Below are 16,546 nucleotides of genomic sequence, written 5' to 3'. Positions count from 1 at the left end.
TACCACACATACATATACATGGAGAGAGAGAGAGACAGACAGAGAGAGAGAGAGAGAGAGAGAGAGAGAGAGAAGAGAGAGGGAGGGAGGGAGGGAGGGAGGGAGGGAGGGAGGGAGAGAGAGAGAGAGAGAGAGAGAGAGAGAGAGAGAGAGAGAGAGAGAGAGAGATTACTCTACTCCTAGGTAAGTAATCTTTCTTTGGATGGCCAAAGAAAGCAACGCTGGCCTCAGGCATACTGGTAGAAAGGAACTTGCAATACAAACTTTTAATATTTAATAACCCTACTTCTCTAGGGAAAAAGAGAAAAAAATGAGAGATGCTGGCCCTAAAACAGACTCTGTGTTCCCTGGGAATAGGAGAAATCTTTCAGTAATAGAACTAAGAAGTAAGATGGGTGGGGCTGTTCTATAATGTAAAATCACATTTGGAAAAGAACTTAAAGTCTTAGCTACAACAATAAGACAAGAAAAGTAATACACAGCTAGCATGCAGAAAAACAGGTTAGAAGAGTATCTTTCCCAGGCAGATCAGTTATCTGAGTCTTCAAGGCAGGTTGGCTGGTCTCAGTTTCTTTTGTGGATCTTTGTTACTAGCTATTCCTTCCAGAGGTTCTTCTAGGCAGCCCACATCTCTAAAAGTCTCTAAAAGTCTAGCTCACTAACATGGAAAGGTATGAATATTTATCAAAACCCTAGAAATTTGAACTCTTTTTCAGTTAAACTCACAACTGTACACAATCAGGTACTACCTAGATGTGAGAAGAAAGTTTTTGTGATGTTTGGTTGCTGTCTTTCCAACAGCAATGCATAGGTATTCAAAGCAAGATGGTAACACAACATGTACCAAAAATATTACTATATAAATCTATCTGAAAGATGATTCTCTATAACTATATTGTTCAATATGGCCATTGGAGGGATTTGAGAGGGAATAGGAAGACATGTTTGAATTGTAGCCCTGCAGTTTTATTATTGTTTTTGATGCAATCAATGAGGTCAAAAGTAGTATGTAACCTAATCAGTCATTGTATCATCAAGATTTTATATTCCCTAGAATCCAGAAATTTGTTTGCTTTGATCTAATTAACAACAAAATGTCTTGATAATACTTCTTTAAGGAAGATAGAAAAAATTGTTATCATTGTTAAATATTAATCTGTAACTGTTAATCTTGCTTCTAACTAAAATCCTTATTGTTGTTGTCTTAAAGGAAACTTCTATCTTTCTCTGTGATCTTAGCAGGTGTTTCACAATACTTTACCATACTCCTGTGATCCTTTAAGATAAATAGCTGAGTGTGCTTGTAGACTCAAGGCATTTAATATGATAAAAAAAAATGATCTGACTACTGAAACAAATCTCCATCAGTGACAATATTAAAAGTGCCATATGCCACACAGTAGGGTGTTGACTCTTGAGCAAGGTTTCATGTAAGCCATGATAAATCTTTGAGATCCTGAGTGGGTATAATGTGGGTAGCTCTCCCAGTGATCTCATGGGTCTGTGCCAGTGGCACAGGGTCTACGTACATTGGATTACCCTTCTAATCCTCTGCTCTTTTACTGTGTGTGACCTATGATACATTTGACTTGCTTTGTCTGCAAAGCAGGGATAAACTCAGTATCATCTGCACAAGAATGTATAAAGCAATAAATGACTACAGAACAAAAAGACATGGATAGAAGAAGCACAGATGTAGCTAGCAAAATGGCCCAAATGCATTCTTAATCTGAGGATTCCTTGAAAATAAAACAAAAGGAATGCATTTCCCTAGTTTTCACTTTGTCTGTACTCTGATACATCGGGGAAGGTAGATTAACATGTTACAGTTCAAAATAACAGGACAGGGCAAAATAAATAATATGTTAGAAAGAGGTAAATTTGCCTGGAAATGCAGTACTAGTTTTTACAAAGAACTATGCACAGGGAGAGGAACCAAAAATTTCATCCCATTATAAGCAATGTGATTGGCTCGTCAAATCCTTGATGAGAACGAATTCACATGCACAATGCACATGTGAGAATTCTTTTCACCATACAATCAGATCCTGATGAATGAAGACAGAAATGAATTTGATGGTATAACCCTCATGCAAGCAAGTCCACTCTTACGGGAGTCACAACTCTGTCTCTGGAGCTGTAATTGTATAACACTCTAAGCTCAAGCATAAAATAAGTTGGCTACTAATCACTTTACCTGCAGAGGATTAACCTAGGTAGACGATGATGCTTAATACAAGTTCACCTTCTTAATAGTAAAATTGCATTTATGACCATATGAAAGTGGACTCTCCTTCTGTTTAACAAGGAGAATACATTAACTTATGAATAATATAACTAGATACATATTCTGAAAAATTTAGTAATATTTTTTCGGGTCTATAAAAATATATCATCTTAGAATTAATTCCACGGCACACAATCTGACTGACAACATAGAGGAATTTCTAAGAGCAAAATGTGTAAGTATGTATTTTATCATACAACAGGATGCATGTAAAAATTATGAGTTCAGAATATCTAATGAAATAAATGTGGTAAACCTTTTTTAACTGGTAGAGGTTGTTCTAATAGTTTTCCAATTTGAACTCCATTTTTATTATTTTTTAAAAGATTTTTTATTACTCATTCCATTTGTTTACATTTCAAATGATATCCCACTTTCCTCCAATCTGCTTCTATACCATTTTAATTACATGCAAGTATTAAGGTCAGTCCACACTTTTAAGTAAGTTCTTTGCTAAAGTGAACTGCGGATCAAATGCAGGCTCCTTTAAAGAACAACGAAGTAAAGACCAGAGGGAATGGAAACATTTTACAGGGCAACATAGTGATTTAGCTGAGTCTATAATTTTGGTTTCCTTTCTTTTTTTATTTTGGGTATTATACCATGTTCCCATCTTTGAAAAGTAACCGACTGTGTATTGGAACCCACAGAGCTTCAGGACTTGATTAGCTCGCCTAAAGTCTTTGCAAGCTTTTAGAATTGTGCCCTGGTAACTGACTGCAGACTATGCCTAGATACCAAAAGATGGCTTTAATACTTACTCTTGTGTTGTTTCTTTCGGCTTTCAGTTCTGAAATCTCTTCTTCCTTTTCTAGAAGTTGTTCACGGCAAGCATTCAACTCTTTAGTCAGTGCGGCGAACTCCTAGAAGAGGGAGAAAAATGTTTGAAGATGTACTTGAAATGTAAAAGATAGAATCTTCAAGTAGGAACAACATAATACGAGACATAAACCTTGAAAAAAAATTAAGAAAACCTATATAGATGGCTGGTTGATCAAGGCACACTACTAGCATTTAAGCATCTTGATTTATGGTTCCAGCAAATAATCTATGACATTTGTAATTTGCATAATTTGTTGCTTATATGTGTTTATCAAATATATATTTCAGAAGTATCACATTACATTTAATTTAGTGTATATTATTGTTAGAATACTTTGATGATATTTGGGATCATGTTATCTAATCTTAGAGTTTGATTCATTTATAAGTTTCACACATGATAAAATAGATCACAACCATAATACACACCCATGATCAATATGCTGTTAGAGTTGTTATACAAGCCGATATCACAGAAGTTAATTAACCAACCAACACTTTTGTACTTTTCATCCAACTTTTATCTGCATAAGCTATTTCATTAATTACTATTGTTATGAACTCAATATTATTTTATAAAGATAACTATCACACCGTATTAAGCAGTGTTACAATGACTTAATTTTTACAAATAAAAAAATCAAGCAAATTATATTTTATAATTATTATATAATTATTACATTATTTTACAATAGTCTATCAAGTATTATTTGCTTATAGCTTATTAATTACATAATAAATTGTTATTTGTATATTATATTTTATTAATTATATTTTATTATTTTATTTTATTAATTTAAAATATAGCAAAGTGTATTAACTAATTCATTATTGTTTATTTTTTAACAAACTTAATTTTATTTTATTCATTGAATTAGGTGTAGATCTTTTATTTGTTTCTTTTGTTTATTTTTAAATTTAATTTAATTTTTTACTTATTTACATCCCACTCACTGTCCTGTCTTGGTCAGTCCCTCCCACAATCCTTATCCCATCTCCCCTCCTCTTGTCCTCTGAGTAGGTGGTTCCCCCTGGATATCACCTGACCCTGGTACTTCAAGCCTTTCTGAGGCTAGGCACTTTGTCTCACACTTATGAATTTATTAAAATATAATATAAAATACATTTTATTAAATAGTTATTAATTTCATGTTCTAGTTAATATTTTCAACTTGACATAGCCTAGAATCACTTAAATAAATCTCAGTTAATAAGTCATTGTTTTTAACAGGATTATCTATGAATATGTCTGTTAGGAGGGATTGTTTTGATTGTCATAATTGATGTAAATGGGCCCAGCCCATTCTGGGTGGTATTTCCTAGACAGGTCCTGACCTGTATCTGAAATCTAGAGTGAGCCAGAAAATGCATTAACAAGTAGTCCTCCTTCATGGTTCCTAACTTGAGTTTCTTCCTTGACTTCCCTCAATAAAAGATGATGACCTAAGAGTTGTAACTTATAACAAAACCCTTTCCCCATTAAATTGTTTTTAATCATGTTTTTTGTCATAGTCACAGAAAGTAAAATAGAAACAAACCTCAAATGTGGTATGAAAATCTCATTGAGACCTACAAAAGTTGTATTATTATCAAGAAGTACACATTGAATCATTGCCACAGGTCGCTATACATATGGACTATTTATCTCCTAGAAGATGATTTCACTCTGTTTATCAATTTTCTTCTGACAAGCTTTTTTTCTTTTACTTTGCCATCTCTTAGTCTTTGTGAAATTTAAATGTTTCTTAAACTCACAAAACGTTGAGAGGATTCTACTACCAAAATATGCAACTGTAACAGACTTTAAGTTTTAAAAATTTAAACCATGTAAAATTTGAGAACCTTTCAAAATTGCGTAAGTTAGTTATGAATACACATTAGGACTACCATTTTAAGGAGTAGACATTTTGTATTGCTTGTTGTGCATTTCTGTGTTGAATCATTTTATAGCTTACTCATTTCAGTATATGGGTGTCAAAGCTTGACACTAATCAATAACCTGCTCAAGCATACAAAACCTTAGCATTACGTACTATAGTCCTACTATATTCTGATTTCTGATGCATTGATTTTATGTAAAGATGAAAATTATCAAGCAAAAAAAGTCACGTCTTTCCAAAACTATCATCTCTTCATGCATGCATGATTCCTTTCATCCATCCATCTATCCATCTATCCTTTCATCCAACCGTCCACCCATCCATCTACCATTCATCTATCCATCTGTATTTCTAAGCACCAAATTAAATACATATTTTATTCCATGGTCTATATTATATACCGAAGTAGCAAAAGTAACTAGAAACACTTATTTCACTTTGTGTAATTCAGTACCCAAAATTCATTTAGATTTACCATTCATTAATTGGAAACACCACACTAGTCTTACTCAGGAAGCACAGATATAAACAATATGTTATTTCTCTTGTCTAGTGTGCCTAAATTTTTATTCTTTAAACATACTTCTAAAAAAAATTCAGGAAGAATAATCAGATGGATCTTAGAAAGAATATATGCTATATATTTTGACATTGGAAATTTAGACATAGCAGTGAGAATGTATCTAATTGTGAGCCAAGAACTAGCAATCATCCATAGTCATATGTATAGAAAATTAATAAACTGATAGGGAAACTCCACACATTGGCATCTCATTTAAGGAGTAAATAAGATGCCCAATTATATAAAGAAGATTTCAAAATCTAACAGTTGAGAGGGTATTATAAGAAAGTTAAATCAATGAAGGATAAATGCTAACTAAAACGTGCTCATGTTTTGGGAAGTATGATCAAAGGAGTCCACAAGAAAAGCTCAACTTCCTCTAAAGCAATGACATAAAAAAGCAGGTTCATTACCAGCAGAAACACCCAGTTCTCCAGACTACTCATTTTGTTCCCCAACCATAATTTGGCAAGGACTTACTTTTCCAATAACCAGAATTATTTTTGTTCAGTTTATGTTTTTCTTGGAATTTTAAAGAGTGCTAGGAGTCTACAAACACAATGCCATAAAACACTCTCAGACTCAAGGGAGTTTTTCTTTCTGTCTGGGAGTTACTCAGGCATACTACTCACATGCCTTTGAACACACAGTGAGAACTGCACTATTTTAGGTGTTGCCACAAAAACCTTAAAGGAAAAGTAGCTACAGTTAATGTATTTAGATACATACAAATATTTACCACTCATACTATTTTGGATCAGAATTTAGCTCTTCTAACCACATTTATATCATTTTTCACACAAAGTTGACTCATGTTGTAGAGTGTGAGTTACTTTTAAACCCAAATAAAATAACAGCTTTGCCATTAATGTCTCTAAAAAATTGAGGGAGGCATGACATGTCTTGTATGCAAATACAAGTCTTGGCATTTCTGTGAATTCCCACTTTAAAGATATAAGTCTCTTCAATCACATAAAATATAAAATATCTTTACTTCAGCTTATTTTCCTAGTTTGCCATCTCTCTACTCCAGCCTCTACCCCTATATTAAGGTATGGTTTTATGGTAACTTTATTTTAAAGTAGAAATATGCTTAAAAATTGTTTTGTATCTGTTATATTACTTATCAACCTTGGCAGTCTTATTTTTCAGAGGGCACAAATGAGAAAATTTGTCTAAAATAGATTGGAGTAAGTAATGCTAGCCAGATCCATTATAGCACGTGTCAGTATCTTCCGAAGTGTTAATGCCCCCAGATCTGGCACATGTCAGAGAAACGTTCACCTACGCTGGGTCCTAACTGTGCTATCCTGTTGTGCATTTCTATCTGTACTAAGGTGAGCCTGAGTCATTTATGATTCATGTGCCTTCGCTGCTCATCTCTCAAATGATAACCCCTGGTCCAATGAGTTGTACCTATTTAGGTTTTCTCTTGTTTGTTCTGCTTATTTTATTTTGCTTTGATGAATAGACAAGGTTTTTGAAATCTAGGTCAATCTGGCCCCAAGCACATCTTTTCCTTCCTCAGCCTCTTGAGTTTTGAGATTAGAAGCATACACCACCTTTCCCAGTTCCATAATAGATTTATTATGTTGAACCATTTTTGGGGGCATCCCTTCATACCTTGGTAAAAAGACATTCATTCAGTTTTGTACCTATGACACTCGATGAGAGTAACCTAGGTAGAAGGAAGAAAGAATGTAGCCTGAGAACAGTGCCATCCTTTCTTTTCTTCAGCTCAGGCCCCTTATCCATTCTGACCACCACCAGCAGCTGTCAGGTTTCTTCCAACAGATGCAACAATTCTACCCTCACATCTCTTCACTTTGAATCTTATTTTGATATTCAATATTAAATGTATATGAGTCACTGACTATCCTATCTTCCTGACTCATTTCATATGGTCTATTTACTTGGAGTTTAGTTGTGAAAGCAGAGACTTTAAACACACACACACACACACACACACACACACACACTTTATTTACTAAATGTTTAAAAGATTTTACTTAGCAGAAGAGTCCTTGCTTTAAGGAAACAAGTCAGAAACTGAATGCCAAGAAGGGCATTCAAGCTTTCTATTGTGTGAGTCACTTAATTAACAAGCCCCACATTTTGTCAGTGATATATCTGAATATGTAAGTACCAGTTAAAGATTCATGGGTGTCCATTCGATGGAGAAGGATGAGAGAAAATAAAGGGTGAGTTGAGAATCGGGTTCATGAAACATTATCCATGCCCTCCCCAAATACAAATAAGCATTTTTGTACTTTATTCATCAACGGTTGGTGCCACTCAAAAGTGAGCTCCCAGGAAAGTGTTTATAGCACAGATGCATACATATATCAATATCCAGAAGTAAATTAGAAACATCAACACTTTCTAACTTTAATAATTACTGTTAAATATTTGAGATTACAATGTAATAGAATCATTTCCACATTCACTGTTTTCTCTCCAAACTGTCCTGCATCTTTATCTTACTCTTTCTTCAAATCATGTCCTCTTTTCTTGTTAATTTTTGTTATAAATGTGCTTGTGTATGTGTGTGTGTGTGTAGTTGTGTAGCCAATACCCATGCATTCATCAACAATAAAACTCCAGGTTCAAGGATCATTTTACAAAAAAAGACAAAGACATTTTAAGAGCTAAAAAAACCATGTAGTTTGCTTTGAGGGTGTATCTTCTAGGAATAGAAGTAGCTATACAACAGTACTTTAAAAATATTTAATAATGACTGCCTTCAGACTGTGCCATTCTCCTCTTCTAGGTTTGCTATTCTTGAAAACTTGGCTCTTCGGGTGATTGGTTTTGTTTAGAGTACTAAGTGGAAAGTGTTCATTTAAAATTTGTGTTTATTTTCATATAATTGCACATAAATTTACATGTACAAAGGTAAATATACTGTTCTACAACCCAGAAGATATATTTTCTAGAATAAATTGAAAATAGAAACATTGTATTAGCGAGATGAGCACAATGCAAGAGAATAACTATGTCCTTAAAACAATTACAAATTAAAATGTCTTCAAATACTTAATTTAGAAATATTTTATGGCAACAAAGAGTTTGCCTTCTATAAATTAAGCCCCAGTATTATGCCAGTCTACAGAGTATATACATATATGGATGTTTGCATTAATATTATGTAATAAATTGTAATACTTATGACCTCTGTTTCTAGAGTTAGCTCCTAGACTCAGATAAACCCAGGGAAAGCTGTCATCCACAATTACTGTGTAAAACAGCTATGTCTCATGGTCAGCTCTGGGGAAGATAGCTTGAAGGAAAATCACTTGCATGGATAATGCGATTTGACAGGCACAACGGAACTCAGGATTTTAACAAAACTCTATAAATAAGACTGCCCAAATTAAAACGAAAGCTATTCCAACACTATGCAAATATTTTTGTGCCTTTTGACTACTTTTGCAGATCCTAACGACAGACGTTTTTGCCTTTTCGATAAAACTGCCTGATGGATCATTCAACCCACCATGGTGATCTGGGGACTGGAACAGAGGCGCGTGTCTAACATAGCAAGTTGCAAAAGCCTTTTTAAAAGACAGATATGTACATGAGAACTTGTTAAACTTGTGTTTTCAAAACTTTCCAAACAAGGCAACTGGATTCTTGTAAAATATGGATGTTTGTTGAAATCAAACAGTGGTGCTGTCAGGCAGCTCCAGGCTGTGTAATCATTGAGCCTTGTTTCTCCCATGAGTCATTTACTGTCCTCCCACTGAAATGTGTCTTGTATTCTACTTGCACTTCACTCTATAAACTATAATTTGTCAATCACTAGCCCTTATATGCAGATACATAGGCAGATTCCCCCCAGGGGCTAGTGTTCTGTAATTTGTTGAATCCTAGATCCTAGAGGGCAGATTGCTTGGAAACAGGACTTAGAGAAAAAAAAAATGTTTCATTTTCATTTTTTTTTTTTGTAAGTCAAATCATCTCCCTTGCTGGCACTTTATTGTATTTTCTGAGAAAGCTCTGTGGTTTTAACCACCACAGGCTTATTTGGAATTCTCTTCCATCTGTGGACCATAGCACTTTGAAAAGACTTGAGTATTTCTGTTGTAATTGCTATTTGTCTTGGTGACATAAGCCTATTTGTAGGTAGGTAAAGGAGAAAAGGCATCAGTAGTATTGTCTAGTTCAGTACCATATGTGCCATAATAGAGACCTACCAGCCAAGATGTACTGACTAGTGTCATAGTGACATGACTGTTATGTTATGAGGAGGGGTACTAATGCCTTTGATTGAATTTGAGGGTTTCTCAGGAGAAGGAATTTTGTATTAACCCTGGTCAAAAGCTTATAGCTGAGGATGTCATAGGGGCCTTGCAGTTCTACTTTGCCAGCTGATCATGTTGATAAATTATCATTTAAATACTGATGATTCGATTCCTAGACCTAGACTGCTCCCAGCCCTGGTCAGTGGGAAGTAGTCATAGGCTCATATATGTCAAAATACTAAGACTATAAGACTGAGAACTCAGCCCAAAATGAACTGTATTTATCACCATCACCCCAGATGGTTTACAATTAGAGAACAAGGACTGTTTCAGAAGAAGAAAAAGAAAAAAAATTATAGGGGCTTAAGAAGAAGTGCTGAGACATGCAAACATCTGGACCTGACCTGACTATACATTAACGAACTCACTCCATCTGAGTTGATCTAGCAAGATCAATCTGCCCACAGTATTGCATAGATGAGGGAGCTACTCACATACCCCATCCTTTACTAGGGACAATTGAAAACTGTTAAGAGAAGAAATAGGCATTCATATATTATCTATGTGACAGGAATGAGATGGGAAAGCTGATAGGCCCCACCACTAACAATGAGATATTTGCAGTTGATACCCTTCGGGAAAGGAAAAATCAGTGTTTTTCAATGGAAAGACACTGTGTACATCAACCAAAATGCAGGGCGGGCCTCATACCCAGTAGCTTGCCAACACGAAATGCAATTTTTATTTCTTTTTGGCATTGTTTTGTCTTGTTAGTTTTTGTTGTTTTGACTTCTGTTTTAGTGTCTTATTTTTTATTTTGAGAGAGAAAGAGAGAGATACAGAGAGAGACAGAAACAGACAGAGAGAGGAGAGAGGGGAGAAAAAATACAAATTTGGATCAGTAAGAAGACAGGGAAGATCTAGGAGAAGTTGGGTGAGTGGAAACATGATCCAAATATATTGTATAAAAATTTTTAAATTGAATACATTTCCCTCATGCCAGTAGCAAAGTTACAGCTGTAAAGTAGCAACACAATAATTCTATGGTGGGAGGGGGGAATCACAACATGAGGAACTATATTAAAGTCTTGAATCATTAGGAAGGTTGAGAACCAATAGTTCAAAGTGAGCTACTTTTTACTCATACATGACTACTGTACATAGAGTTTTTTAAATTTCTTACAGAGCTCAGTTCTCCAGATTAGAAAAATACAATAATGTATTGTATGCTTCAAAATACATAAACATTGGGCACTTTTCCCATTGGTGCTACTGAAATACATCCTGAGAACCATGTTTAATCTGACAGTCACAAATCCCATGGTTACCCATTGCTCTTTTGCTTTAAGTTGTCCTAATGATGATTCTAATTATAAAGCAGAGGCAGCATAACTATCTCCAAAAGGAGAGGAAGTTGATCTACACCATTTTCTGACTAGTAATATAAATGAGACACTATCATGTCAATGTAAAAGTACTTGGCATTAATGTGCAAGAAGAAATGTCTCAGTGTACCCTTTTGCTTCATTTTGCTTAGCAAATTTGTCCTGAACAATACACACACACACACACACACACACACATATGAACAACTGCTTGACAAGAGCAATGCTGACAGAGATATAAAGCTACAAAGGAATCTTTTGAATATCACAAAACTGCTTTTATTTTTATTTTCATTTATTGTTTTTGAGATAGAGTCTCATCATGTGTCTCTGGCTAACCTGGAACTTGCTATGTATAGCAGGAAGTCCTTGAATTTACAGAGGGCTTCCTGTTTCTGCCTCAATAGTGCTTGGATTAAAGATGTAAATCATTACAACCAGTACAAACTGTTTAAAAGCAAAACAAAACTTCGCTAACAAAATACCCATTTTATTTCTGTCTATATTTCTCTTCAAGAGATCACACAAGTCCTCAATTGGTATCTAGTTGAATAAAATGATGACAAGGCATATTTGAACTGTCTTCACTGAATGTAAGTGTTTGTTCCTACAAATGTCACTTAAGAGACCTCATCTACCTACGAATTTGGCAAAGATTTAGGGTTTCCTCACACAAGTAAGTTAAAATAAAAATCTCTGAAGTAAAGTAGCTCTTAGTATCTGACTCTAAGTTTGAGAGCTTCCTCCCTGCCTCAACCTTGCCATGATACATATGGAAAGATATAAACACAGAGGCTTAGAATCATGATGTAGTTCCCCAATCCAAATTTACTAATTGTTTGACCTATTTCACCTCTCCTTCAAATTCCCTTAAATCTACGTTGGCATCTTCTGGGTATAGGAAGCATATGAAAGAAAAGAAAAGAGCCTCAGAGACAATTTCTCACTGAGGAATTAAGGTTTCTAGCTTTATGATAAAATTAGTGTGCTGTCTGTTATCTTAACTCATCTGTATGGGAAGGAAAAGAAACCATTTTTTCCTACTGCAATCTGCAAAAGATATCTTCTATGATTATATGCTTGAATTATTTGTAAATTTATTAAAATATAATCTTTTAGCTGCATTAGTAAAAATTTTAAGTCCCAGTAAGCACTATTGCTAACACATGTCAAGGCTGAACCCTTGCCAACGAGAATGTCTTTTGGCAGGAAAAGCCAGGTTTCCACAGGTCTGACAGTGTGAAGCAGGAGGCATGCTTAACAAGATGCTCTGTATTAATTTGAAAGGCTTTAGCATCTGGTTAGATAATACCTGCTGTGGAAGACACACAAAATAGCATCCAAGATGAATATTTTAAGATACCAACAAAGCTAAACACAATCAAACCATCTCTCTCTTGAAATCAAGAGAATTATAACTACATAACTAATAATGTTTAGACTAGGACACTGTTGGCTATTCACACTGAGCTATAAAGGTTGCAGTGGGTTCTGTTGAAATTGTAAAGCTTAGCCAAACATTGTCCTGCCATTGAGAATCTTGGTGGATTAGAAGATGCTCAGAGCTTAATACTCAGTCCCCTATACTTTGTGTTGTCATAATGTATATAATTCTGTAAAGAATAGAAGGAGGATGTAATAGCATTGAATAACATAGTAAAAAAAAGCATAGCAAAGGAAGCTGACTGGTAAACACTACTAAACACTCTTTCTCTGATAAAAGATTACTGGCTCAAGGAGTGTAGCTGTCTGTGGCCAGAAATATACACAGATGTATTAGTGTTCTTGAATTATCACAGAACTGTACCCCCAGATCACAAAACACTGAAAGCAATGTGTTCTGATTGCATGTACACCAAAAAAAAAAATTCTTAAAATAGTATGATTTTCTGTGAAGTTTGTAAAGGATTTGCCCTTTTCAGACCAGTTTCAATAAAATTTCTGGTTGGCAATTCAATTTTTCACTTCAGAGTAATCGTTTTGACCTTTTTATTGTTTCTACCTATTATTACTGGAAGCTTAGCATAACACAATTCTATAAATTACTTCTGATAGTATAACATGTTTAACTGCAAACAAGTGTGACAAATAAAGAGAAATGGCAGTGTCATGTGACAATTGTAGTGATAGACCTTATGCAAAGTGCTGCAAATACATAGGTAGCATCAAACTATGCCCTGCAGGCTAGATGGATGTGACAGAAATAGCTAAAGAGAAAGTAGGAGTAGTTAGCTCAGAAAAATACCCTCCAAACATTTAAAAAAAAACCCATAGCATGCCTAGGCTAAATGTTACTGATACATCTTGGATTATGACATGATTTCTGATATATGACATCAAAAGTTATATGACTTAAGAGAAAATAGAAAAGATGGTCACCACTAGCCATGGACTGAACTAAACTCCCCAATTTTTTATGTTGAAATTCCAACTCTTACATAATGAATGTTTGCAGACAAAGCTATTGGAAAATTTGTATATTTAGATGAGTTTGTGAGGGACAGATCTCACATTGTCTAGTTAGTTTTCTAGTTAAAAAAAAAGAAGAAGAAGACATCATTCCTGCTTTTGCTATGATATAAAGACTACCATCTTCCAATCAAACCAGCAAATATAGAACCAGCAAATATCTCAAGGAAGGTCCAACATTCAGAATACATTGTGTTTTTCATTTAATAGTTCATTATAATTTATTTTATTTTCTAGTTCACTTTGAGCAAAATGGTTTTAGGTATTTAAAAGCAATCAAATTACATTTTATTTAGGCTTATTTAGTGGAAAATTTTTAGATATTCATATTTGCCAGAAAGACAAAATCAGAAGTAAGCATGATGAAATATTTATAAATGTTGAAATCCAACATGAAATTAGCATTATATTGGATCTATGCCATTGTGAAATTAGTTTTAGAATGTTTTTCCTCTTCAGTTTATATGTTTGGTGAAACACATATTAAACATAATGTTTATGCTACATGCATAAAGAAATTCAGGTGTGTAAAAAAGGAGAAAAAGGCACATTTGAATACTGAGCATGGCTTTAGTTAAGAAAGTTGGTCTAAAAAATTCATTGTTAGGTTGTGTGGAGAAAAGCTGACTGGAAAAGCTTGGAAAAGCTTCTGTCTGGAAACTTGAAAGGGTTTTGTTATTGTAAGAAAGAATGTCATGCAGGGAAGGATGTGAAAATATACACTTACTAAAGTATAAATTTATTACAATCAAACTACCTACTATTTATTAAATGTTTTGCAAGTGACTTTCATTGTCAAAAGTCACTGTGATCATAAACATGAATTGAGTGAGTCCAGCTTTCAAAGTTCTCTGTGTGGTGTCATTGGGAGGTGATAGAAACTTTAAGATGTGGTACCTAGTAGGATCTAGTTGGGGAGTTGAGGGCACATGCTTAAATTGTTGAAGGGACCCCAGATTCTCGCCCTTCATTTGTAAGTTTCCTGGGAACCATGATGTAGCTTTCTCCACCATATGCGTCAGCCATAGACATGAGGTATTGCACATCCTAGGGTTCCAAAATCATAAATGAACTAAAGATGTGCCAGCATTCCTTCTAGGCTCCAATGAACAATCGCCTGGCAACTACTTGGGAGGCCTGGCTTGCTGTAAAAGGGGCTTCTTGATTGCTCCCTTCTCCCTCTTTGCGCTCTCTCTCTCTCTCTCTCTCTCTCTCTCTCTCTCTCTCTCTCTCTCACTCTTTTCTTGCCCTGACCCCCTTTTCCATCTCTCCCCTTCCCCTTTCCCCCTTCCCCCTTTTTCTCCATTTCCTGGTAAGTCTTTCCTCTTTTCTCTCTCTTCCCCTCCCCTCTCCTTCCCCTTTCCCTTTCTCTACTGCCTTCTCAACTCCTGTTCCCTTACCCTAAATAAACTATTCAACACTAAAGCTGCTACCTCAGGGGGAACGAATGCCTCAGCATGGGCCAATAGAGGCACCCCTCTCACCCTACCATTTCCACCTGAGTATCCATCCCATGTGCAGTCACCAAAGGTAGATGCTGATGTGGAAGTCAGGAAGTGCATGCTGATAAGAGCCTGATATGGATGTCTCCTCAGAGGTCTTCAAGAGTCTGACATATTCAGAGGCAGATGCTCACAACTAGCCATTGAAGTGATCATGGGGTTCTCAATGGAGGAGTTAGAGTGAAGACTGAAGGAGCTGAAAGGATTTGTGGCCCCATGAGGAGAGCAACAATACCAACCAACCACAGCTCCCAGGGTCTAAACCACCAGCCTGGGAGCACTTATGGAGGGATCCAGGGCCTTAGCTGAATATATAAGAGTGGAGGGCCCTGCCGGGCACAGGTGGAAGATGAGATCCTTGACCTCATGAAGGCTGGACGCCCCAGGGGGTGGGAGTTTTGAGGGTGGGGAGGTGGGAGTGGGGGGGTAGATAGAGGTTACATCCACAAAGAAGAAGGAGGAGGTGTGAGGGGATTAGGGGTTCCTGGGTGGGTGGGGGATGGGGTAAGGGGACAACATATGAAATGTAAATAAAACATCCAATAAAAAAATTAAAAAAAAAAAAAGTTTAATGTGTAAGTACTAATTCATTACTACTATTGCTTTTAGATTAGATACTAATTCACCAAAGAACCAAAGAATAAATTTTAAATGTGAAAAAAAAAAAAAAAACATATACTAGTTTTATTTTATAAAACACAACAAGATATATTGAAATTTTTCATACTGTTTTGTAGCAGAAAACCTTTAGATTAAGACTTACTTTCTCAAGTGGAAGCATATTTAAGATACAAGATAGGAAAAGAGAAAAAACAAAACAAAACAAAACAACAGGATTAAGATGCCAGAGGTGATACAAGAGCATAATCTAAGGCAGTGTTTCTCACTTGTGGGTCGAGACCCCTTTGGGTTTCTAATGACCCGTTCACATGGGTCACATCAGATATACTGCATATCAGATATTTACAGTATCAAATTACAGTTATGAAGTAGCAAAACTGTAAGTTTATGGTTGGGATATGTGGGAAAAAGCCACTGTGGAGTCACAGAGGCTTTCCACACCAGCGGGTCCCACAAACAGGAGAAAGGTCTGGAGTTCCAAAGGCTGGAAGCTTTGGCAACAGCAGGCCCCAATGATATGAGAATATCCTTGGTTCCAAAAGGGTTTATTTTCATGGCAGGTGGTACATGGATCTGGATGTACCCCCATGAAACTGAGGGCAGACCTGAGTTAAATAGGGAGGGAGAAAGGGGGAGGGTCTGCGGGGAATGCTTAATGGGCTCCACCCTCTGGCCTTCATTAGTATGTAAATCTCTCTAGTGCCTGACGCCTGTAGTTACACCCTCTACCTGTGCACTTTGGGAGGGGCTGTAATGGCCTATGTGACTGAACAA

The 16,546-nt window shown here is 35.7% G+C and overlaps 1 protein-coding gene across 16 annotated transcripts in view; it reads right to left on the bottom strand.

Moving 5' to 3' along the window:
* The window catches only part of Ppfia2 (PTPRF interacting protein alpha 2), a 428,942-nt gene that overhangs the window by 175,985 nt on the left and 236,411 nt on the right, over positions 1–16,546 (bottom strand). For all 16 annotated transcript variants that reach the window (XM_028754574.1, XM_028754577.1, XM_028754579.1 and 13 more), the window contains one exon: positions 3,049–3,150. In XM_028754574.1, coding sequence (XP_028610407.1) covers positions 3,049–3,150 — 102 coding nt within the window. The remainder of the gene's footprint in view (positions 1–3,048; positions 3,151–16,546) is intronic.

Source organism: Grammomys surdaster, unplaced genomic scaffold, assembly GCF_004785775.1.
Source record: "Grammomys surdaster isolate TR1022 unplaced genomic scaffold, NIH_TR_1.0 126028, whole genome shotgun sequence".
Lineage (NCBI taxonomy): Eukaryota > Metazoa > Chordata > Mammalia > Rodentia > Muridae > Grammomys > Grammomys surdaster.
This window is presented reverse-complemented; position numbering and strand designations above follow the sequence as displayed.